This window comes from Capra hircus, chromosome 14 (genome assembly GCF_001704415.2).
Source record: "Capra hircus breed San Clemente chromosome 14, ASM170441v1, whole genome shotgun sequence".
NCBI classification, from domain to species: Eukaryota; Metazoa; Chordata; class Mammalia; order Artiodactyla; family Bovidae; genus Capra; species Capra hircus.
Window position 1 is genome coordinate 78,404,383 of NC_030821.1, and position 24,298 is coordinate 78,428,680.

At 51.7% G+C, this 24,298-nt stretch overlaps 1 protein-coding gene across 1 annotated transcript in view; it reads right to left on the bottom strand.

Moving 5' to 3' along the window:
• KCNK9 (potassium two pore domain channel subfamily K member 9) overlaps positions 6,397–24,298 on the bottom strand; it is a 103,406-nt gene continuing 85,504 nt past the window's right edge. The window contains exon 2 of the mRNA XM_018058604.1: positions 6,397–13,665. Coding sequence (XP_017914093.1) covers positions 12,824–13,665 — 842 coding nt within the window. The 3' untranslated portion in view covers positions 6,397–12,823. The remainder of the gene's footprint in view (positions 13,666–24,298) is intronic.

The following is a 24,298-nucleotide window of genomic DNA, read 5'->3' on the forward strand; positions in this document are numbered from 1 at the left end:
GAAGGCTGGCCTGGGGGATGGCAGGGCATCTTTCTGAACCCTGCCAAAGGTGGAAGTCCCCGAAGGAGGAGTCAAACAAAAGCTCTGACCCGTGAACTGATTTCTGGTCCTTGCTGCTGTTGCGAGAAACCTGGCTCAGATGAGCACACTGGCTGGTGACAAGAGTTCCAGGCGTGGACTTGTGGGAAGAAAAAATGAGTCTGTATCTGACGAAGAGCTTAGGGCAGGGGTCTGCAAACTGAGGCCCCCAGCTCTCACACATCCAGCCCACAGTCTCTATGTTGCCCACCAACTAAGAATGAATTTTACCTAATTAAATGGTGGTGGTGGCGGGGTGGGGGTGGTATTAGTCACTCAGTCATCTGACTCTTTGTGACCCCATGGACTGTAGCCCACAAGGCTCCTCTGTCCATGGAATTTTCCAGGCAAGAATACTGCAGTGGGTTGACATTTCCTCTTCCAGGGGATCTTCCCTACCCAGGGATCGAAGCCGGGTCTCCTGCATTGCAGGCAGATTCTTTACCATTTGAGCCCCAGGAATGGGAAGGGGTAGGGCAGGGCAGGGTGGGGGGTGATATCAAAGTTGAAGAATATTTGTGACCCATGAAAATGCGTGTGAAATTCACATCTCAGTCTTCATAAAGGCAGGTGTACTGGCCACCGCCAAGCCTTTGCATATCTATGTATCATCTCTGGATGCCTTCCTGCTGTAGCAGCAGAGCTAAGGGACAGTATTAAGTCTAAAATACGTACTATCTGGCTCTTTACAGTCAAAGGTGTCCAGCCTCTGGCCTAGAAGACCCTGCCCCCCAAACAAGGTGTTCTATCAGGGGACAAACTGGTGATGTGATGTCAGTCATTAAGAATCAAGGGTCTTACCAGGGACAGGCATGTTTCCTGCATCAGCCTCTGTTATGGGGGAGCAGAGCAGGCAGCAGGTACCCCATGAATGAGTGCATTTCCCACCAGACAGGTAGAAAGACAGGTCACACCTGTGGCCACGATGTCCTTTGGTCCAGAATCTCTCCTTCATCTCGGAGTTGGGACCGTATGAAGAGGATCAGGTTCCTCGAGGTATGGGCCCCCCTCAAGCAGCATCAGGACTGCTGAGACCTTGTTAGAAACACACAGTCGTGGCTCCATCCTGGACCACACTGAGGGTGAGCCCAGCAATCTGCGTTTTCAAGGTGCCTTCCGAATAAAGGCAAAAACAGAGAACAACCACCCCTGATGCAAAGAGTAGACTCATTGGAAAAGACCCTGATGCTCGGAAAGATTGAAAACAGCAGGAGAAGAGGATGATGGGATGAGATGCTTGGATGGCATCACTGACTTGATGGACATGAGTTTGAGCAAGCTCTGGGAGTTGGTGATGGACAGGGAAGGCTGCCGTGTTACAGTCCACGGGGTCGCAAAGAGTCAGACACGACTGAGGAACTGAGCACCACGACCACCACCCTGCTGGGAATCTCTGGGTCTGCCCTCCCTCCCCTCACCAGACAGAGTTCCACAATGCCTAGGCCTCTGCAACACAAGTGAAGTCAGAAGACACTAACGTTTCAGCAGCTACTGTAGGTTGCCAGGAGCAGAGTTTTCCTTTGATGGAGAGATGATTTGAGCATCTTTATCTGCCTGTTTTTCCCTCTTTTTTCCATACACACAGAGGCAGGTAGAAAAAGGGCAAAAGGAGTCATCTCATGTTTTGCAGTCAAATCCCTCAGCCCCAAAAAACAAAAAGTGGCAAATCAGATCTCAGTCAATTTTATTTGAAGTCCTTGCTGGGGTTGTTTAGCAGCAAGGCTTCTCAGCAGGCCTGCCTGCAGTGAAGAAGACCAGTGACAAGACGGATGCCCAGTTTTGACTCTGTCCATCTTGCTTGAAAAGTTTTCCGCCAGATCAAAGCAGGAAAAAGCCTGGATGAAAACAGCTCTTAGCTCCCCATTCTCAGTGAAGGAAGACCAAGACACATTTGCAAACGTGCCATAGAGATTTTAATGAAAAAATTAGAAAAGTGCATTATTTTACAACACTACAGTAAATGATTCTTTCTTTTTTCTGTAAAGACATTGTAAAATATATACAGGGTTGCTTAGTGCATTCGTTACAAAAGAAAGATGCAATCCCTTGCATAAATTACATATTTTACACGGGCTGGATGTCTACTTGGACTTGTAAACATTGGTGATACAGTTTTGTTTTTGTTTTCATTCTTCAGATAAGCTGCGATAGTAAATACCTCTGATATTCATTGGATGGTTGTCTCATTCTGTTAAACTTCAGAACGGCATTCTAAGGCCATTTGTGAAGGCACCCTCTCCACAGGCGGAGAAGGCCAGAGAAGAGAAACAAAAGGAAAACAGACAGGAACAGGAACAGTAGGCTTCTCTCAATTTGGTTCGCTGTGGTCCACTGGGGATCACTGGCTTTGCCAAATCTGGTGCGGCTTCCCACCCAAGGTCTGATGCCTTGACCACACTCGGGCCTGTGGTCCAAATCCCAGATGCCCACCAACGTGGGAAGGGAGGTCCCTGCTAGGGGGTTCAGGACAAACCATTCCATCCTCCGGGAATGTGGCCAGGCTGACCCAACTTCTGGTCGACACTTCCTAATTGTCATCACTCCTGGGGAGCGAGTTCTGGAGGCCTTCCAGACAGCAGCAGCATCACCATCAGAAAAACACGCAGGTCCTTTTACCAATGCAGTCATGAGAATGTCCAGCAATGCCCCCCAAACAGAAAAAACCCAGAGACCCAAAGACACCCAGTCAGTGCATATGTGTGCTCACCTCAAAAGAATCAATGACGACCACACCTCCATGCCCCCACCCCCCAGAATGAATCCCCTGTGCGTACGGGCCGATCATTTTAACCAGTGTGAGTTTGAATTTAATTCAAGCTTAACTTCTTCTACGCCTAGGGTCACAAACGACGCTTCCGTAATGTTTAATGTTTTGAGGTACGAGTATACACAGTTGGCTGAAGTTTAAAAAGTATAGAGGGAGTATCAGCAATTTCTTGGCCTGCTGGGAATAGACTAGGAATTCTTCCTCCTCGTTAAGCAGTTCAGTGGCTTATAACCTCCTCATCCTCTTTGACATCTTTGCCTACAGGTCCTGTGTTTGATAAATTGCAAACCTTCTGATCAACAGTTATGGACACATGAGAGAGCCCCAACCTCTCAGTTGGGATCAGTCTGTTCTCCTATTTCAATTTCACTTGATAAGGCCAATAGCTTCACCTAACCCGATGCGTTTTCTATTCCATGGAGGTTTCTGATAAAGCACAGGGTGGACTCAGATGGCCCCTGGAGGTCCCTTCCAGCCCCAAATGGCTGTCAAAATGCTATTTGTGGGGCTGAATAAGCAAAATATATAATTAGCCTTTTTTTGGACTGTGTTCCTCTCTGAGGAACCATCAAATTATACAGAAATCTTGTTAATTGTGGGTTCTGCTTCATTGGGTTCCCACTAATCGTGTTTTGCCTTTCACTGGATTATTTTTATTTTTCTAAAATTCAGCTCAAGAAAATGTAGCAAGAGCCGAACCATATTCTGCTTCCAAGAACCACTCATCCGACTCTGTTTCGAGGCCTCATGCATCTTGGGAGCATACAGTCCATTGGAATTTTAGCCTTATGAGGTGAGGGAACGTGACCGTCCAATTCACCACAATGGCCTCCTGCTTGAGGTTAGCTTATGGCAGATGCCCAAAGGCTCTGCGGACAATCACTGGATGAGAGAATCAATCAGCAGGAAACACTGCTCAGAGGGGGCCCTGCGGAGCCACCAGGACGCTAGGGCTGCAGCTCAGAGGCAGCTGCAGTGGTCTCTCAGGTGAAGGAAGGGTGGGACACTCCCCAAGGTTTGTCAGGGAAAGGTGGGCTTTGGTTTACTGGGAAACGTCCCCCTCAACACCATCACCGAGCATCCGGCCCACTGGGGACTGCAGGGCTGCAAAAGAGAACCCATCAAAAGAAGAGTCAGAGGAGCTGGTAAAGACATGATTCTTTGGTGCAAGGAAGGTCCTAGACTAACTCTACCTGGAAAATGTGATGTCCCCAGGGGAAGGGAGCCCAGCTGGGGGGCCCTCTGTTGGGAGGACTTGGTCATCTCACTCCAAAGCTGCCCCTCAAGGAAATGTCAACCAAGAGCCTGGTACATAGTGACCTTTATCTCCTTTCGTCTTCGCCAGTATCTGGGGGATGCCTGCCCCTCCCCTGCCACTCCATCCTTTGTAGAAGAGGAGAGGGAACTGGCCAAGGCCATGTGTCCCAGTTACAAAGAGGCAGGAAGGGAAGCCCTTGTCAGGGGTGCTTAAGAAGACCCAAGGAGCTGAAAGGGGCAAAGCTGAGGTTGTATGCTTTTTTAGCAGCTGAGGCTTATGGCTAAACTTCAAAAGACCTCCCTCTTCAAGACTAAGAGTGGCTGGATGGTAGGAATCTTCAGGAAACGGGATTGGAGTCTCTGGAGAGGTGGGGATTAGGACCCAAGAGTGAATGGGATGATGCGAGGAATAAACTCTCCCAGAGTACAAAGTGCCCTTGCCCTTAAATGTGCCCTCCTCTCCGCCCCGATTCCTGGTCACAGGCAGTCGCAAAGTCTGATGCTCAGAGATTCCATTAGGAAATGGCAAATTCTTCATGCCAAGGAAGCCCAAGAATTATACAACATTTTCCCTTTACTGGTTTCTAATCTTTGGTTGAGTCGTCAGAAGTCTTCATCAGAACAAGCCCCCAGAATGCTTCAGAAGATGCTAGACCAAGATCTTATCCAGAAATATTCCCATATGCAAACTATAGCTAATGTCTAGAAGACGGAGGGTGGGGGGGACCTCTAAACAATGGGACACCATAGGATTCAAGTTGGATGAGACTTGAGACTCCAGGATCTATATTCAGGAGGACCCATAGGGACATGAGGATGGATGACTCCATCATCAGAGCCCAAGACTCAGGCTACAGCTGTTAGAGGGGAGGGGACCCTGAAATAATCTCATGTGTGGGCACTGGGGAGCCATGGAAGGTTCTTGAGCAGGAGAATGGCCTGGATGAATGAAGATGTGACCAGCTCGTGAAGGGCCTGGACAGTTCCCTGCCTCGTCTGTCAGGTGTGACTCTTTGGCAGGATATTCCGACTACTGGATAAGATCTCTGCTCGCCTCACTTCCACACACCTGTGCCTTTGCCTAAGACAGTGCCCATTTGCTCCTTCAAGGCTCTCATCAAAGATTACCAAAAGATTCCTGCTTCTCTATGAAGCCCTGCCCGAGTTCCTCCACCAGACCCATCCACCTCCATTCACAGCTGGAACGCAAGTCAGGGCTCAGGAGTAACCTTGCAGGAAACTCAGACTGGCCATCATGAGAAATGCAAACGACGTCAGAAGCTTTGCTTGGCATGCATCTCAGAGCAGGGGCCCGTAAACTTCATTACACGCTGTCCTTGAACCCCGCTGCACACAGTGGCTGCTTCTAGAATCTCCAATTTAAAGATGGGAACACTGAGGCTCAGAGAGGCAAAACCAGCACCTGCCTGTGAAAGGCAGAAGATGGTCCCAGGTAAACGTGTAGCTTTACTGCCCTGATGCTCTGCGGAGGAAAGGGAGCCTGTCCTGTCCTGTCTCAGGGTCCCAGAGTGAGTGCTGGGCAGGTGCAGAGTGGAAGCCAGGGGTCCTCTCACTCCCTGCGTGAGTCACACACTGCTCAGCATCTATTAGAAGCACTTCGGTGAGAAGGCGGTGCTGACCTGCCTCCAGGCGACATTCACACCTCAGGGCTCACTCGCTGCCCGGTGAAATGTCACAAGTATGAGCCTGCAGTCTGATGGAACCTGAGCCTCCTGCATTGTAGGCAGAATCTTTACCGTTTGAGCTACTAGGGAAGGCCCTGAAGAGCTACTGATCATGTTTTATAGGAAATGCCCAGCTGTGGACAGCTCACAGCCTTATCTTGTGTGGCCCACCCAACGCTACTGGGCAAACACCATTGAGTTGCCAATGGTAGGGTGATGGTTTGCAAAGGGGCAAAGCTGAGGTTTTGTGTTTTTTAACATAGAGGATGTGTGTTGGTTTCCAAGGATGGAACAAAGGTCTGCACTGAAGTTAAGACATTCCTCGATGACAGCCACAGATGGCCATTTTAGGCAAGATGCTGGAAATCTGATTGTCTTTATTCCCTGCTGTGGGCACTGCCCAGCACTTAATAGCCAGGACCATTGGCAGTCTACTTCTTATCCCAGTATTGTTAATGTTGCTGTTTAGTCACTAAGTTGCTGTTTAGTCACTAAGTCCTGTCCGACTCTTTGTGACCCCATGGACTGCAGCATGCCAGGCTCCCCTGTCCTTCACTATCTCCCAGAGTTTGGTCAAACTCCTGTCTATTGAGTCAGTGATGCCGTTCAACCGTCTCATCCTCTGTCGCCCCCTTCTCCTCCTGCCCTCAATCTTTCCCAGCATCAGAGTCATTTCCAACATATTCCCAGAATATTCATCCATTATGGAAAGAAGGACCGGGGACCCTGGAGGGCATCACTGAGTCCTTTGTGGAGCACATTGTCGGGAGGAGCTGTGAAAGGATTCATGAGATGCTCCCATCTCCACGTCCACTCTGGAGAGTGGGAACAGCGTGGGCAGAGGCTCAGAGGCAGGAACCCACGTGGACATGATTTTCTTGATCAAAATAAAAGGTAGAGCCACAGTGGGTGGGTTGCCGTATGCTACTGGAACTGAGAAGACCATGCTATAGAACTTGCCAGTGCCAACAAACATCTCAAGCAGAGGTCACCAGTCTTAGCACTTGATGGCCAAGAAGAGTGCCATGCCAACAAATTACATTTTTGAGGAGTATTGATTGAAAAGGCGCTTGCCACCACTCATTGAAAAGCACCTGGGTGCCGAGTACCACACTGGCTCACAGGTATCCTTCCAGCCACCCTACTGGGCTCCACCTGCCAGCCCTTTATAATGGATGAAAGGACGTCTCTGTGCTTTGTCTATTTATAGCTGGACCATCCCCACAGGTGTTTAGGGGAATGATTGCCGACTCTCAGCACAGAAGAGAGATCTACGTGAAAAGTCAGAAATAGCAGAGCCTTATTCAGCTTTGGTGATGAGACCCAGCATCCAGGGGCTCCTGGACACCTCTCCTGCAGCTTCAGTGAGTGTCTCCAAGAAAGGAGAATGGCATTTAACATGCCTTGTTTATCTACAATGAGAGAGAGGGAACACAGGTCTCCAGGGAGCCAGACTTCTCAACTGCATTCATCATTACAACATCAATTATGTGGTTCTCTTGCCTGAAATTCTTTAACCTAGGGAAACAGAGGCAGGTCGTGGGCCAGCCCACAGGACAACTGGCCCAGACTCCAAACCAGCAACATCATGGCAAACAAAAATAGGAGAAAAATGTCCTAGATTGGAGGGGTCTGGGGCAAGCAGGCAAGCAATGTGAGATGCAACCTTGGATTGTCAGATTCACATAAAAAGCCCTGGAGGACAAATTTTGGGACAAAGTAGAAAATGTGAATATGGGTTGCCTCTTAGATAATTTTATTGTACAAACGCTAAACTTCTTAGTGGTGATTACAGCACTGTTACCAAAGAGAACGCTCTTGTTCCTGCGAGAGAAACAATTTCTCCTTTGGTCCAACCACCTAGAAATTAGAGAGGCCACTTCCTCCTCCCAGTATCTCTGGGTATGAAGGGGATGATGTGGAGGGTGGGAGGGGATTAAGCAAATATGGCAAAGTAGTGAAGGCTGGTGAGTCTGGGTGAAAGGGGTACGGAATTTCATCATGCTGGTCTTCCAGTTTTTCTGTGAATCTGGCTTTTCATAACTGAAAGTTGGATGCGGGGCGGGGGGCAGGGAGGAATCATGATAATAGACATTTCCTCCCCTCTCTGAAATAGCAACCTCTATTAAGGTGTGCTCATGTAATAACCACATAAAATGGATGTACACCCAGGGCGTGGAGGAACGCAGCCCCCCCAGGTCCTTGGCGTTCGTGATGACCGCTGTTGTCAATGCCTCTGCCTATCCCTTCTCCATCCTCCCAGCTCCTAGGATGCTGCCAAACAAATGATTTGGGCTTTTCATCTTTGTGACTCAAATGTGCGCAGTGACCAGAACATCAGGCCAAATGTCTCTCATCAGTCAAACTGATTCTGCACTAAAGGCTCACGAATTCCGCCCAAGCTGGCCCACTGTGTGGATGAGGAAGACACCGAGGCCCAGGGAGGGCACAGGACTTCCAGGAGCCCAGAGCCAGGTTGTCTTCCCAACCTATTCTTGCCTGGGATGCTCCCGGTTCCCCCACACACTGTGGCTCTGTAAGAATGAGTCTTTAGCATCCCCAGGCAGCAGGCCCCAAGTCCCACCCCTTTCAGAGTGCAGACACGATTCCCTGCTGTGTTTGACAAAGATGGCGTGGTCCATCCCAGCAAGAGGAGGGACATGGTTTAGCATCCAGCCTCAAACCCACACCTCCATAGATGCCCTTAAGTAGGATACCCTAACTAGGACCTATTCTGTGGGTGGTGGGGGCGGGGGTGGGAGAGAGATCACCTAAAGACATAGAACCAGAAACCTCAGTGATAGATGGTTTTCCTCCTATAATCATTTTCACCTCTTTTTTCTCTCTCTAACGTAATGTGTACAATGAATGCCTTTAAACCATTCTTCCCTCTAGCTTTGAGCTGCTAGTGATCAGGAATCAGGACCCACAAGACTTTTGGATCTGGAGGCAGAGAAGAATGACCTGACTAGGCTTATCTGTGGGTTTCCAAGTCACCATCCAGATAGCCTCCCAACTGAAGATCTGTGTGCAAAGACTCAGCGGCAGTAAGCCAAGATTAAGCAGTCAACTCGCCCTTTTTATGGATGGGTTTTAATGAGCACCTGAAAGGCAGGCATCCTGGGGAGCAGCCTACATCCATCTGCTTCCTTTCCTGGAAGGATTAGGGACCCAGTGGGGATTCCTGGGCTGCAAGTGATCTGCTGTGATCATTCCAAAGTGCTGGTACCCTCCTCCCCAATGGGTGATGCACAAGAGAAATGCAACAGATGCCTCAGAGAGTGTGTTTTAATTTAGAGTTGTATTTACCAGGCTGATGCCTGAGTTTCAGGATGGAGTGCGGAAGGAAAGAACTCTGATCTCAGCCCTAGTGCTGACTAGGTACTTCAAAACCCAAACAGATTGGTTCACTTCTATGTAAAGAGTCTAGCAGGGCAATGTGACAGCACCATCCAGCCAGGATGGATATCATGAAGATTAAAGTGGAATGGTCTCTAGAAAGCATGGTGCCCAGAGCTGCTGGGATAATCAATACCATTGCCTACCTTCCTTCGTCCTTTGATGGAAGGGATGGATTGAGATCTCCTAGTGGGAAAGCATTCAAGCAAGAATCCAAAATGTCTAAGTATCTACGTGGTGTATTGATCTCTAGACCCCATCAGGGACTGGGTGGCAGGCCTATTTCCTGTGATTCTGGTAGAATGTGGCTCTTCCTCAGCTTGCTTTAATATAAGTTGAAGCCTGAATCCAACCAACCTGGTGAGACTTCTTCCCACTCCCTGAGCAGGTGTGGTCAACTGGAAGAAGAGTGTGGGAAACCTGGGCTGAAAGAAGGAAACCACAGATATGAGAGCCGGGAAGAGACTGGGTCTGAGATGCTAAGAAGTCCAGCAACAGGGACTGTTGGGAGGGTGTGAGTGGCAGCGTAACAAAACAGCCAGGAAAGCAGCAGGAGAAACGAGTGGGGAGACCCAGCTTCCGGCTGTGGGGCCTCAGATGTGTGCCCAGAGCCCTTCTGGACCTCAGTTCCCCTCTCTGAAGATGGGGGGGGGCCTCAGCAAGGTGACTCAGATGAAGCGGCCCTCTGGCTTTTGAAGACTCCAGCGCTGATCAGGAGGGCCACACTCTAGGAGGAGGGGCCCCGGGCCAGGTTTATCAAGAAGAGAACCCCGGAGAACCCCTGACTCAGCACCCCCATCAGAGCACCTCATTGGATGCCTCTGGAGGACTCCTTGGCCAGACAGCATGGTAGGGAAGAGCTGCACCATCTGAGAAAAAAGACAGATATCACAAGGGAAGCCAACCAATGTTCACCTCTGCCCCTGAACACTCTGAGTATAAACAAGGATGTCTGACTTCAGAAGAGAAGACTCGGTGTCCTTCAGGGGGCCACGCGGGTAGTAAAGGGCGGGGGACAGGGGAAGGGATACAGAACTAAGGGAAATTTCAGGTTGGTTCAGACACTTAAGTTGGTGGTCATCCAACATAAAAGACTTCACCCTACCAGCCTTAATCCTACAAAGAAGAGTCAGTTCTGTGGAAACAGAGATTATGGGATGTTTTCTAAACTTTCTTGCAAAGGGAGGGGCTGCCTGTCATTTGGAAGCATTCAAGCAGAAGTATGATCGTTGTACCCTAGTGGGGAACAGTCCTGAATGAAGGGTTGAGCCCATGTTCCTCTGACTTTAAGAACCTGGTGTATTTATGTGTGGAGAAAGAGAAGCAGGTTCCCTCATCTGAGGGCTGAATGAGGGTGTCATGGTATGATGGAGTCAGTTTCTTGGACCCTCCTGGGGGTCTAGACTGAAACTAAAGTCTTGGATCTAGTCAAGGCCAGTTTTCTGACATTGAGCAAATCACTCACCTTCTCATACCTCTGTTTCTTTACAGATAAAGATTATCACACACCCATTTGAGGGCAAGTCTTACAAAGGTTTTCATGAGAAACCCACACTTACTCTAAGTGCCTTCCTCCAGAGCATGAAGCAATCTGCAAATATACATGAGTACTCTTGCACCTGTGACCCCCTAGAGCCAACAAGCTCTTCCAAGAGAGAAAAATTTGAAGAGCAGCTGCTTCTATTCTCTAGACAGATTTTAGAAACCTCAATTTTTTCTTTTAATCTTAAAAATGAGTTAATTGATATGGCCTTGAAGGTTGGTAACTATGCATTTTGGTCTGGACAATCAGGTTCCCAGACTCCTCCAACAGCCCCCGTGTGCCAGACAAAGGGATTATTTTCAACAAGGAACCTAACGTTAAAGTGCTTGTGTTTTCAGGGAAATCTCGAGGGCCGTGTTCAGTCCAATGGCCCAGACACTTGGGGCGGGTACACTGGGGCCGTCTCTTGGGAAAACTTGTAGGTCTGTTCTTCCTAGGGAGCAGATCCTCCATTCTGGGAAATCGCACTGGGGCTCCCACTTCCCCTTCTGAGTGGCCCAGCCAAAGCCCATTTCCATCCGAGAGCCGTGAACTTCCAGTTTTTTGAAAAGGGGAATGAGGATGGCTGATTTTTTAGAGATGTCAGAGACAGTGATGAGGGAATGAAGGTCCCCTCCGTGAATCTGGAGGTCAGACTTTCCTTTATTCCTGCATGGGAAGGGCCTTCAAGATGCCACGTTCTATAGCCCAACTGGCCTCCAGGAGATATGGAGGCCTTCACTTTGGGGGTCATCCCCTCTTGAGAGTGGGGAGGAATTTCTCCATTACTCAGAAAAAGTCATCCCCTGAGACTGACAAGTTCCCAGCAGGCCAAGATGCAGCTCCTTGCCTCCAAACTCTTCCTGAGACCAACATCAACATTCCCTTGTTTACAAATCAAATGCGGTTGGAGACATACTTTAAAATACGTTATATATATTCTTTAAAATGAGGAATGCCCTGTCATTGTTCATTAGGGAAAGAAACCACATCCACTTACTAATACCCATTCTCATCGAAGCATCCCAGACTATAATTCTCACTCATGTAGGTAGACACTGCACACTTCATCCACATCGTCACATAAATAAGACAGAAATAATAAAATAGATACTCTGTGGTTGCAACAATTTTCCAGCTTCCCCTGACACTTCCAGTTATATGGAAAATTGTTGGAACTAGAGATGGCAAAATTAAAAATGTCTCTAATAAATTAATATTATTGGCTTTTGATTATTCCATTGCTAGTTTTTTGTTTTCTTGTGTTGTTAACGCATACCAGTTTAACAAAGTGCATGCTTATTTAAAAAATTTTTGAACTGGCAAGCTACAATGATCCATGACAGCTTGCCCACCCACCCCCTAAAAAGAAGTTAATAGAATTTAGAACCTAGCAGTTAAAAAATGTGATCATGACACGCCTGGGATAAAGGCTGCTTATGGAACATGCTTGATTCGGCAAGATGATAAATCAAAAACCTTCTGGGTTTTTTGTTTTCCCCTTTTTGTTTGGAAGCAGCCAAAAGCGGACTATTAACAGAATTGTGTGATGGAAAAGAAAGATGAACACCTGGTACTTTCCATCTCGTCACACATACACACACAGACACACACTGACTGGTGTGTGTCCTCACTCGCAAACACTCAGACGCACGGCCACCCGCTGCTTGGGGAGGAGAGAGGGAGTTGGGTCAGAGATGCCACTGTGGGTGGGCATTCAGCAGGGTGTGCAACTTTGGGTCGGTATCCTCTGGGCTCTGTCTCCTTGTCTGGGTCTCACACCTGTCCTGGGAAAGCCACCCCTCCCCACCCCAGATATGGGGCAGGCTGGGGAGAAATGTAAGGCATACTTTGCTGGGAAGAAGGACAAAATCCATGCTTCATGCTCAGATGCGAGTTTCAGAGGAAGACGGGCTTTCTTTTCCCTTTGGCCTGCTCTGTCTCGCTGGAAAAGTGGGGAAGAAATGAAACCAAGAAAGGAAGGAAGGGGAGAAAGGAAAAAAAAATGATGACGATAATCATAAAGGATAATCATAATAAATAAGACAAGTTGGGCCCATGAGACTGAACGTCAAAGAGGACACAAGACTCGGGCTTGGATTTCCCGCCCCAGACCTAGATGGACTTCCGTCGCCTCATTAGCCTGTGGTTGTCAGTAAAGCTGTGTAACCCGGGGGAGATGGAGCTGATGGGGGACGGAAAGAGGCTGTTTTTTAATGTGCTTGGCGAGATCTCCTCGATCTTGTAAGAGATGGAGTGGAAGTACTGCGGGGCGAGCTTGGCGCTGAAGGAGTTCTGATGCGCCGCCGAGCGGCCGCCGTACTCCTGTGGGCGGTAGCAGGTGCAGGAGCACACGGATTGCAGGTCCGCCACGTCCGCCTTGTACCGGGGCCGGCCCGGCCGCGCCTCCTCGGGGATGTGGACGACCATGCTGTTGCGCGTGCCGGCCAGGGACGCCCGCTCCTCGGCGTCCCGCCGCTCGTCCTCGCTGTTCATGGTCAGGAACCTGAGGACCACCAGGTTGAGGAAGGCCCCGATGACCGTCAGCCCCACCAGGATATACATAAAGCTAAAGGCCACGTAGAGCGGCTTCTTTTGCAGGGCGCCCTTGGTCTGCAGGGCCACGTAGTCCCCGAACCCAATGGTAGTCAACGTGATGAAGCAGTAGTAGTAGGCGTGGAAGAAGCTCCACTCCTCGCACTGGGAGAAGGCGGCCGCGCCGATGCACAGCGTCCCCATGCAGGAGAAGAAGCCCACGGTCACCATGTTCTCCATGGACACCTCCGTGTTGCGCAGCCCACAGCACCTCTTGATGCGCTTCAGCAGGTAGCGCACAAACGTGTTCATCCGCTCGCCCAGGCTCTGGAACATGACCAGCGTCAGCGGGATGCCTAGCACCGCGTAGAACATGCAGAAGGCCTTGCCCGCGTCCGTGCCGGGAGCGGCGTGCCCGTAACCTGCAGGGAGGAGGTGAGAAAGGGGAGAGGCGGTGAGGCGGGGTCTCCTTGAGTCGGGGTGGAGTGGGGTGGGGTGGATGTGGGCACTGCAGTTGGGATGCAGCTGGGGTAACCTGAGTCGGGGTGGCGGGAAGAACAGGCAAGAATCAAGGAAGAAGTGTCCCTCCGTGTTTGGAGCACTTAATTTGGGGCAGTTGGAGGAGGGCTTTGGGGGTCATTTTACTGTTCTTAGAGTAACACGAAGGTTTTCCAAAGAAAAGCAGCATATGCACTCATATGATTTTGCAGAAAGCTGCAGACGTAGCCAGCCCAAGGGAGAAAAATGACATCCGCCCACCATGGATCATCCCTAAGGGCAAACAAAGAACGCTAACTGGGTTTTCTTGTTGTCGCTGTTGACCACCATGATCATATTCTTAAATAGATGGTGGGTCTAAGGCCAGGTTAGGCGGACAGGTGGGTGGAAAGCCCGGAAAGTGTGGATCCTTGCACCTCCCCCACTGGGAGCCGTGGGGCCAGCCAGGGAGGCGGGGACACCTCGGAAGGTAAGAGGGTGCACAGGGTGAAAGGGCATGATGGATCCACTCGGGTCATTTCTGCGTGTGCTGGTGAAGGGGGAGAAAGAACCCCAGTTTCCACAGCCTCAAGGGTGGTGCCAGAAAGCTCAGCATGGTCTGGAGAACCCCCTGCCTCCTGCCCAGGCTCCCCGTACCCAGCTCAGGTAGCCAATCAACTAGTTAGTCTGTGTGACCCCCATCATACACCCCCTCTTTCTAACCTTGTGCTGACCCTATAAAACAGACACAATGCAGACACAATGCATCCGACACCACTGGCAGGAAAACAGTTATTTAATAGCAGGGTAACTCGATTTCTCCAGAATTGGGATTTAAGCCCAGAGTTTTCAGCAAATGAGGCTTAAAAGCAGAGGTCTTGAATCTAGAGGTCCCTGCTGAGTGGAGCATAAACACCACAGGGGCAAAGATGTTTACCTCCTTTGTGAGAAATACCGAGCACACAAAATACCTCTTTAACAAAGGACAGAATAAATCTGTGCCACTGTGTGAATGTGGCCTTGTCAGAATCAAGGGGAGACACCGTCCTTAAAGACCCCACACGTGTAGGTGCCTCTGAAACTCTTCTCGCAGCTCCACAGAACACCCCTCTGTGGATTCCCTGCATGAGCTATGCAAAGCTGAGCCTGTAATCCCTCAGGTTCATCTGAGCACGGTGGTGCTGGAAAGGTGGTTACCTGCCAGGGTCCCTCAGGTGCTCAGAGATCATGTCACAGTCTGGGTAGGGTTGGCACAGTATGGCAGGAGGAACCTGACTCATTCAAGTTCCAGGACTAACACTGCCCAGAAAAAAAAAAACAAACACCAGGATCACAGGCGGTATGTGGACTGCGGACTTGGAGGATGAACACGGCCTTCCGACATCTCCAATCCCGCCCCACCAAGAAGGGTTTCCCTGGTGCTCCCCTGAGCGACGTGCCCATGGTCACTTAACCGGGTGTATTACCATGGGCTGCAGACCACCTCTCCCAGCCTGGGTGTCCTCACCTGTTACACGAGATAATAACTTTGAGGTAGGTTGTTGTGCAGATCTGCTGAGATCAAAGAGCAGGGTCTGGGACTCAGCAGGGACCTGTCCCCTCCCACTGCCTCCTCCAGGAAGCTTGCCCCTGCTCTAGCCCACACCTCTCCACCAGGAATTCATCACTTACTTCCTGCCTGTCCCCTGCCATGAACTTGTGCCATGGGCTGCCTGACTGGGAGTCACACTTTCACTGCAGAGTTGACATCACAAGTTTATACCTTCTCTGGCCCTCAGTCCCATTGAGGCAGCACAGAGCTCCCACCCTCTCAGAGATCCCACGGCCTTTACGAAAGAGAAGAAATGGCAGAACAACATTGGAGTTGGCTCAGAAAGGACAGATGAGGAAAGAGCAAGAAGGAAATAACAGGCATATCAATAGAAATGATCTAATCTGAAGAGAGGAATAAGTAAGTCAGAAAAACAAATCATATATTAACACATATATTGATGCTTTCAAACTGTGGTGGTGGAAAAGAGTCTTGAGAGTCCCTTGGACAGTAAGGAGATCAAACTCAATCCTAAAGGAAATAAATCCTGAATATTCATCAGAAGGCCTGATGCTAAAGCTCCAATACTTTGACCACCTGACGTGAAGAGTCAACTCATTAGAATAGACCCTGACGCTGGGAAAGATTGAAGGCAAAAGGAGAAGGGGACAGCAGAGGATGAGATGGCTGGATGGCATCACTGACTCAATGGACATGAGTTTGAGCAAGCTCTGGGAGTTGGTGATGGACAGGGAAGCCTGGTGTGCTGCAGTCCATGGGGTCACAGAGGTGGACACAACTGAGCGACTGAACAACAATAAAGCGTACATGTGTCTAGAAAATGGTACAGGTGGACCTGTTTCCAGGGCAGGAATGGAAACACAGACACAGAGAATGGACATGCAGACACAGGCGCAAGGGGAAGCTGGGGAGCGGAGGGCGGGCTGGACTGGGGGATTAGGACGGACACATATACACTGCCATGTGTAAGGCGGTAGCGGGAACCTCTTGTTTAGCACAGGAAGCCCAGCCCAGTGCTCTGTGGTGGCCTGTGGGGGTGGGAGGGAGGGAGGGAGGTCCAAATATACACGCATAGGTGATTCACTTCATTGCACTGTTAGCAGAAGCTAACACAGCATTGTAAAGCAAAGTATTCCAATTTTTTTTTAAATTTAAATCAAAAATGGGATTATTTCCTCAATTTCTCTTTCTGATCTTTTATTGTTAGGATATAGAAATACAGCAGGTTTCTGTATATTAACTATGATTTCTTCTTGGAAAGGAGAGGTCATCTTCCCTCACTTGTGGCATATGAGCATTTTGTATGCTTTCTGCTGCGTCTCTTGTACCGTAATCTGTAGATGGTGTATATGCTACTGAGAGCTTCCCTGGTGGCTCTGTGGTAAAAGAATCCGCCTGCCAATGTAGGGGATGTGGGTTCAATCCCTGGGTCAGGAAGATCCCCTGAAAGAGGAAAGGGCAACCCACTTCAGGATTCTTGCCTGGGAAATCCCATGGACAGAGGACCCTGGTCAGTCCACGGGGTCGCAAAGAGTTGGACACAACTTAGGAACTAAACAATACTGTTGAGATACGAGAATGTGCGATCCCCACAGCATGGGCGTACATGCGGTGCACAGATCCTGTGTCCTGAGTGCTCGCTCCATGCTCACCCACATCCTACACCACGTGTGTGTGCTGTGGGTATACAGGAGATGCTTTGCATGTTAGTCTAACATGTAGATGGTATGTGGCTTTCATCTCTACGCTTCACATCCACATCCAGTTACTCTACCTAACACAGCCACCTTTCACAAAGTTCCAAGCGTATGCCTTGTGTACTTATATAAAGCGTCCACAGGTGCTATGTCTGTGCATTCCACAGACACTTAGTGAATATTCTAGATGTATTGGCTTCATATGTGTCCTGTTTGCAATCAGTGCCCATCACACTGCATCATAAGCAGATATGGGAAGCGGATCCAGTGGAGTGTCCACATGGTGTATCAGCCAAGGCATTTGCTCGCCCCAGGCCACCACACCTTCTTCCCTCCTCACACTCCCGTGCTATAAATAGCCCATTAATTAACTGTTCAAGTTGAGAGTGCCACCTCCTGCAGTCACGGAGAGCTGTCAGTCCACACGCCGTGGATGTAGCTGCTGGCACTTGTAGAGAGTCGCTCCAGGGTGTGAACCCGCTGAAGAGGTCGACTACCAAGGTCCTCCTCTCCCTCCCTTCCTCAGACCTCCTGCTGGGGCTGTCCCATGGATGAACTCGGCTGGCCACCAGACGGCCAAGAAGCCCTAGAGGTGGCTCAGACAGACTTAACCTCCCCAGTGGGGAGCAGGGTGCAGATGGGTGCATCTCGCTGGGGACACTGAAGATGCCCAGCACAGCTTCCTTCTTCCTGGAGGCTCTGCAAGATGGCAGCTGCCATGGGAACGGTCCTGCACCCTGGACCACTGGGGCCCTCGGAGATTTGTTCACCTGGAAGGCCCTGAGCTTTGGGGTGTTCTGGGCCCACATGCTCATGTACCTGTCTTGCTAAGGGATGCCTTTGCTGTAACAGACCAGTGAGATATACCACAGGCAGTCAAAAGGAAGGCATTCTTTCTTTCCACAGGGTGGTGGGCTAGAGAACTGACACCCCCAGGGATGAGATACATAGGCATGCTGCTGGCCAGGCCCTGAGAAGGGCCACTGCTTCACTCATCACAGGAAGGGCTGGGGGCTGGGCACCTGGTTTTGACCCAGCAAATACTATGCTGGTTTCCTTCCAGTAAATAGATCCCATCCAGAACCACTAGCTAATTTACCGCCGTATTAAGTTGCCAACCGTCTCTTGTTTTCCAGCATCCATCTGGGTTTTATATCAGCTGCACAGGTGAGCTATATGGATATGTCATGGGACTCCCACCCCTGCGTTTTGTATAAATATAAACCTACTTGTTTACCAAGATTCGCTTTGTTCTTTCCTGAAGACCTCAGTTTCCATCTGGTATCATTTCCCTCCAGGCAGAAGCACCTCCTTTAGAAATCACGCTGCTCTTTAGAGCGGCCGGAAACAAGTTTTGATTCTGAGAGTGGATTTTGTCTTCATTCTCAAAAGATATTTTCCCTGGATAGACAGTTACGGGTTATGGTGTTTAAAAGTCTTTTTTAAAGATGGTGTTCCACTGTTTCCTGGCCTCTGGTGTTTATGATTAAGAAGTAAGTGCTGTTCAAACAGCAGTTTCACTGTATGTGATGCACTGTTTCTGACGCTTTCAAGATTTTCTCTCTGGTTTTTGGCAGCTTGATTCTGATGTTTTCTTTGTATTTATCTTTCTTGAAGTTTACCAAGTTTCTTGAATCTGTAAATTTGTGTCTTTCGCCAGATTCGGTGAGTTTTGGCTATTATTTCTTCCATTTCTTTTGAGTTATTCTCTTTCTTCTGGGACGCCTGGTTATAGTGCCCTACAGGTCTCTGAGGCCTTTCACTATTGAGTGAATAGACACAGCAATCTTGAGAAAGAAAAATGGACTAAGAGGAATCAGGCTCCCTGACTTCAGACTATACTACAAGGCTACAGTAATCAAAATAGTATGGTACTGGCACAAAAGCAGACCTATAGCTCAATGCGACAGGATAGAAAACCCCACAGGAGGACAAGCTACAAATACTTGATGCCATCACAAAACCTATGTCACAACTCCAATCGTAAAAGACTTGTTTTTTTCTAATCTGTGATTGAATGAAGGCAGCCTGGCCTCCTTAGGCAAAGCTAGATTCAAGCATTACTCATATGTTTTCCAGACTCACCCAGAGCCTTGACTATGCACTGTGCTTGGTACAGAGGGTCCCCAGGGGCGTTTTGTCTTCCCCTGATACCTTAGGGCCGCCAGCCAGAACTCCCCTAAGTGGAGGGCATGGGTGTCGCAATGCCACCGAGGACTCCCAGGCTGGTGCGTGTCCTCCTCGGTCACCTTCCACCCCACCTGTGAGGCCCAACCCCACGAGCTCAGAGCCACCCCTCTGTCCAGCTTTGCCCTCTAAGACTCTAGGCTCCCCCATGCCCCCACGCTCCCCCTAGAGCCTCTAAGCTCTAGGCTTCCCTGAGCACTGGGAGCCACTTTCTACTCCACCAACATAACCTCAGGAATCCCACCTAGGGCCATACTGTCCATCCTTCCATCATCATAAGCAGTTCATCCTTTCATCAAAGAGACGTCTAAAATTGATCCATATGGGGTGCAGGCGGTGTGCATGGAGCCCAGGAGAGACTCTGAAACTGCAGCCCCAGGCAGAAGCCTCTGGGCTCCTGCTCTGTGACCTCAGAAGAGGCACTCACGTCACCGGACGGATGCGGGAAATGCAGCTGCAAGGGGACAGTGAGACCAGGTCCCGGCCCCTCCACAGGAGACAGGGTCACCCCTCCCCAGCCCTGCAGGAGCATAGCAGTGACCAGCATGGCTGTCACCCAGGCCTCCTCAGGCTGGGGAATGCAAAGGCCACAGGCCGCTGGGTGCGAAGCTCCCTGCACGCAGGGGACACAGCGGCTCTCACTGTCTCTCTGCACTCAGCCCTGCAGCCCCCTTGCTGCTGACTCTCCACGGATGCAGAGCCTGAGACTCAGACGTGCTCATGTCCTGGGCGTTAGGACAGCCATGGGGACCGGTGACCGCCTGCAAAGCCCCCCCATACACACACAGCAGCTCTGACCCCAGCACCGTGCTCCCTGAGCTCCAGGACACCAGCTCAGGGTCCAAGCACACGGAGTCACCCTGGAGGCCATTTCAGGCAATGCCCCAGCCCGGCTCACTCGCCGGCCAGCCCCTGCCGGGTCCTTGCCTTGCAGCTCCCAGCCCATTGTCACCGACCAGGAGGCCGGTGAGTGGAATGGGGTCAGGGGGAGGACCACCCCAGAGGTGCTCCCAGGTCCCAGCCCAAAGCTAGAGCAGACGGGGACACAGACTTTGAATCAAATTCAGGTACCTCGGGGCCATGACAGGAGGTGGAGCCCTTGCCAGAGTGGCCCCAGGGCTGAGACCCAGCTTAGCTCCCCGGAGCAGTGGGGCGGGTGCGAGAGGGGCCTCAGCTCAATGCAGGCCAGCTCCCTCTCCACCAGGCCCTGCGTGGGTTGCAGGAGGATCTGATTCAGGCCCTGTGTGGCTTGTGGGAGGATCTGATGGACACAAGACACAAAACCGAGAGGCTGAGCACAGCGTCAGACTCTCAGCATCGTCAGCTTTGCCTGGTGGAAAGATCTACCCCGGGGCCCATGCTGGATGTGACAGAAGCATGGAGGAGGCTCCCTGCTCAGACTGGGCCATCAGCGCAGGGTCACTGCCGGATGAATAGGAGCCCGCCGGGAGGAGAGGTGTGTGGGATTCTCCCAGGCCGCAGTCTCCGCTGGAATTCAGACGTTACTCAGTGCTTCCTGTCTTGTCCCGCTCCCACAGATCAGGGCCTCTCCTTGGGCCCAGGGTCCTGTGGCAGAGCCCAGGACCCGGCCAAAGGGCAGAGGCAATGGGCATCCACTTGGGGCCAGAGGATCCTGGCCTCCCTTGCAGGAGCGCTGAGGGCAGGGTAGGTGGATGTGGTGGGTGATGGAGGTTGAGGAGAAAGGAAGACCCTCAAGCTCAGCTTCACAGCCCAGCCCATGCACCTCACCCCAGGAGAGCGCCCAGAGGCTGAGCCCAGGGGTGGGGTGGAGCGTGCAAGAGCTGCAGGGCTATGCGTTAAGAGGAACGCGGGGATTCAGCTAGAAAAGAACCTGCAGAGCCCAGCTCTACACCTGCCCGGGCTTCCTGACCTACACATCCAGAGAGGGGATGGTACTGTTCAGACAACAAGCCCCATCTTGAAGAGCTATCTGGACTCCTGAGCCTCCGAGAAAGACACCTCCATTTCCCCGTCTGTGAAATGGGGCCAAGGACAGGGAGCAGAGAGGGACAGAGAGGCAGTGGGAACTGACCGCTCACCAGGGCATCAGGTCCCTGCTATGGACTGAACGTTCCTCCAGTCTGGCAGGGAGATGACACTCAGGATGGGGCCTCTGGGATGAGGTTTACATGAGGTCACGAATGCAGAAGGGGACGAAGGAGCCGGCATTCCTCTGTCTCTGTCACGTTAGGACTTGGCGAGAAGGTGGGTGCCGGCAGGCAAGATGAGAGCCCACCCATCCAGCCAGGCACGGAACCTGCTGTCACCTGGGTATCGGACTTCCAGCGTCCAGAACTCCGAGACGCATTTGCTGTTGGAGCCCCGCAGTCTGGCATTCCGTTCCTGCAGCATGAGTGGACTGATGCCCCCAGAACTGAGGCCAGGCTCGCGGCCCCTCTCCGTGCCGCCACGCAGACCTGCGCTCTGCGGCCTTCAGGCCAGGGCACCCGGAGCTGAGGCCCCGCACAGGATGACACGCCGACGCCGGACGTGCCTCCCACACGTGGGCACCCGCATCGGGCCCTGAGCCAGCCACGCCTGGACATGACAGGCTGCCCCCTGGCCTGCCCGCACCACCAGCCTTATCAGCTGCTTCCTTCTGCATCTCCTCCCGTCCCCGAGCCCAGGCCGGGGGGCTAGGGGCTCCTGGGGCAGGACCACCACCTGGACTGCACGTCTCACACCCTCGGGACACCGCCCTGCTGCAGCCACCGTGGGGCCAGGCCTCTGGGTGGGGGCAGAGTTGTCTCCCGCCCTTCTCCTCCTTCCACTGCCCTCCTCTCTTCCACTGCCTTCTCACCAGACTGTGGCTCCCAGGTGGGCAGAAGCCCACTCCTGGCCCACCTTGGTGCATCGCAGGGCCTGGCATGGGGCAGTCACTCAGAATTTAGAAGGCAGCAACCCTGCTCACGTGACCTCCATCTTCCAGGCCTACCTTGAGGCCCTGGCCCATCCCCGAGCCCCGCACGGCTGGGGGCAGCTCTGCCCGAGAACTGCATCATCCCGCCTGATTTTCACGGCCCCTTTAATATACTTAGCGGGTCTCTTTGATCTGTCCTGGGAGAGGTTTTGCAGAGAAGAGGCCTGCATCTCAGGGCTGCAGCGGGCTAACAGATAAAACAAATGAACAGGCTCTGTCCCCGCAAGGGAGCCAGGCGGGCAAGGAAGGTAATGAAACTGATGGTTCCTATTGGGTTGGGGGCGCCCAAAGAGCCCACTGAAGCAACAAGGCAGTACTCCCAGAAAAACGCCCTGTGCCCCCCACCCCCAATTTCTTGCTAGATTCCCCAGGAGTGTGGCAGCCGCCAGGTTTGAGAAGTTCCTGGGCCCGGGTCCTGCTCTGGGCAGCGTTTTCCTAAGACACCAAGAGCATCCAGCGGGCTGTCCTCACTCAGAAGAGTATAAGGCAATGGGGCAACAGGGGGTCGCGGACCAGCCTTACTCCTGACACTCCAGGACTGCCCGTGGCTCCTCCAAAATCTAAGCTCATCAACAGCTGGCCGTAAATGATCTCTCCAGACTTTTGCAGCCCTTCACCGTTTGCAAAGCTTCCTCTACTGTGGGGTGCCCCCCTGTGAAGCCTGCCGGGATCCCTTGGCCAGAAACAACCAACCTGGCTCTGAATTCCCCTCCAGGACACTGTGGGGGTGGGGGAGGTGAGGGGTGGGGACAAGACTGGCCCCCGGGGATCATGACAGGCTGGGTTAGACTCTGCCCTTCAGGAACCATGGGTGATCACCTCCCTGCCCAGGCCGCCTCGTTCTCCTTGGTCAAGTTCACTGCGACCCCAAGCTCCCGGGGTGCTCTGCCACTCCGAGCAGGGGTGGCCATCAAGGCCAGGTGCCAGGTGAGAGTGATCCACTGAATGCGCAGCCCAGGGAAGGAGGAGGCCACCCAGGCATTTGGACATCAGGAAATTTGCTGCTGGAAGACAATGCAATATTTATAAAGGACACGCAAGGATTCTGTGCCTATAGGAATTAAAATAAGCACAAATTCTATTAAAGAATGACTCAGGGTGGCTTTGAAGAGGGATGGGCCAGGGAAGGGAGCCGCCCTCGGCGCCCCGTGCTTTCTGGCGGCCCCCCACTTCAGCTGCAACCAGCATCCCACTCATCCATCCTCCCAGCACCAGCCTCGCTCCAGCCCCTGTACGGGCTCCCCAGGATTCCTGAGCCCCAGGTGTCTGCAGACACCAAAAGGAGAATGAATCACAGGCCCTGTGGGGGGTGGGGGGCTGAGAGTGGGCAGGAAGGGTCCTCCTGGGGTTCCTGGATAGAGATCAGGAAGGCCCAAGGACCACATCCGGCTCCATCTCCTGTTTTACCAACCACGACACTGGGAAAGCCACTCAGACGCTAAGCCTTGACCTTCTCCTCGGTAGAGGGGAGTGAGGGTCACCTCCACAGCACTCTGCAGCCTACAAAGCTTTTCTGCATTCATTCTCTCGTCTGGAAGGGCCACCTCTGTGACAGGTCCAGGTCAAGGCACCCTTCTCATGATATAACGGAACCCAAATATCCCCCAGGTCCCACCACGGGGGCTTGGGCCAAGGTGCAGGACCCTCATTCATCCCAAAAGGGGATGACATTTCTTGTGGGCTCTGCTTGGGTCCACTGGCCAAGCCCTGAACCAATGAGCCTTTTGCTCTTTCCTGCCAGAAAGGAGCCAGAGTGTGATGTCCGGAGCCCCAGAAGTCATTTCACCACCATGAGGATGAGCCCAGCCAGAGGAGACTGTCCTGAGAAACGGGGCTTTCATTCCGCCCCCAGGTCAGCTCTTCTCAGGCCCTCCCATCTGTGTCGCAATAATCTGGCTTCAGCGAGTGTCTTGATTGCAGTGGATTAACACTCAACATGTCCTACCCCTCAGCATGACTAGAAATAATCCACAGGCCCCTGCACCCTACACGGTTTCTCTTACAGGCCACCAGGTCTGTTGGGGGTGGCCAAACCAGGCCTGTGGGTGGCCGGCGGCCAGCTGGAGACCTGAGTCCCCAGAAAGAACAGCTGTTCCCCAAGCCCCGGGACCAGGGCTGCAGGCCAGGGTGACCAGTTTTTAAAGAGAAGCTGGAAATACTGGATATTGAAGATATGGAATCTAATTAGCATCTAATGAAAC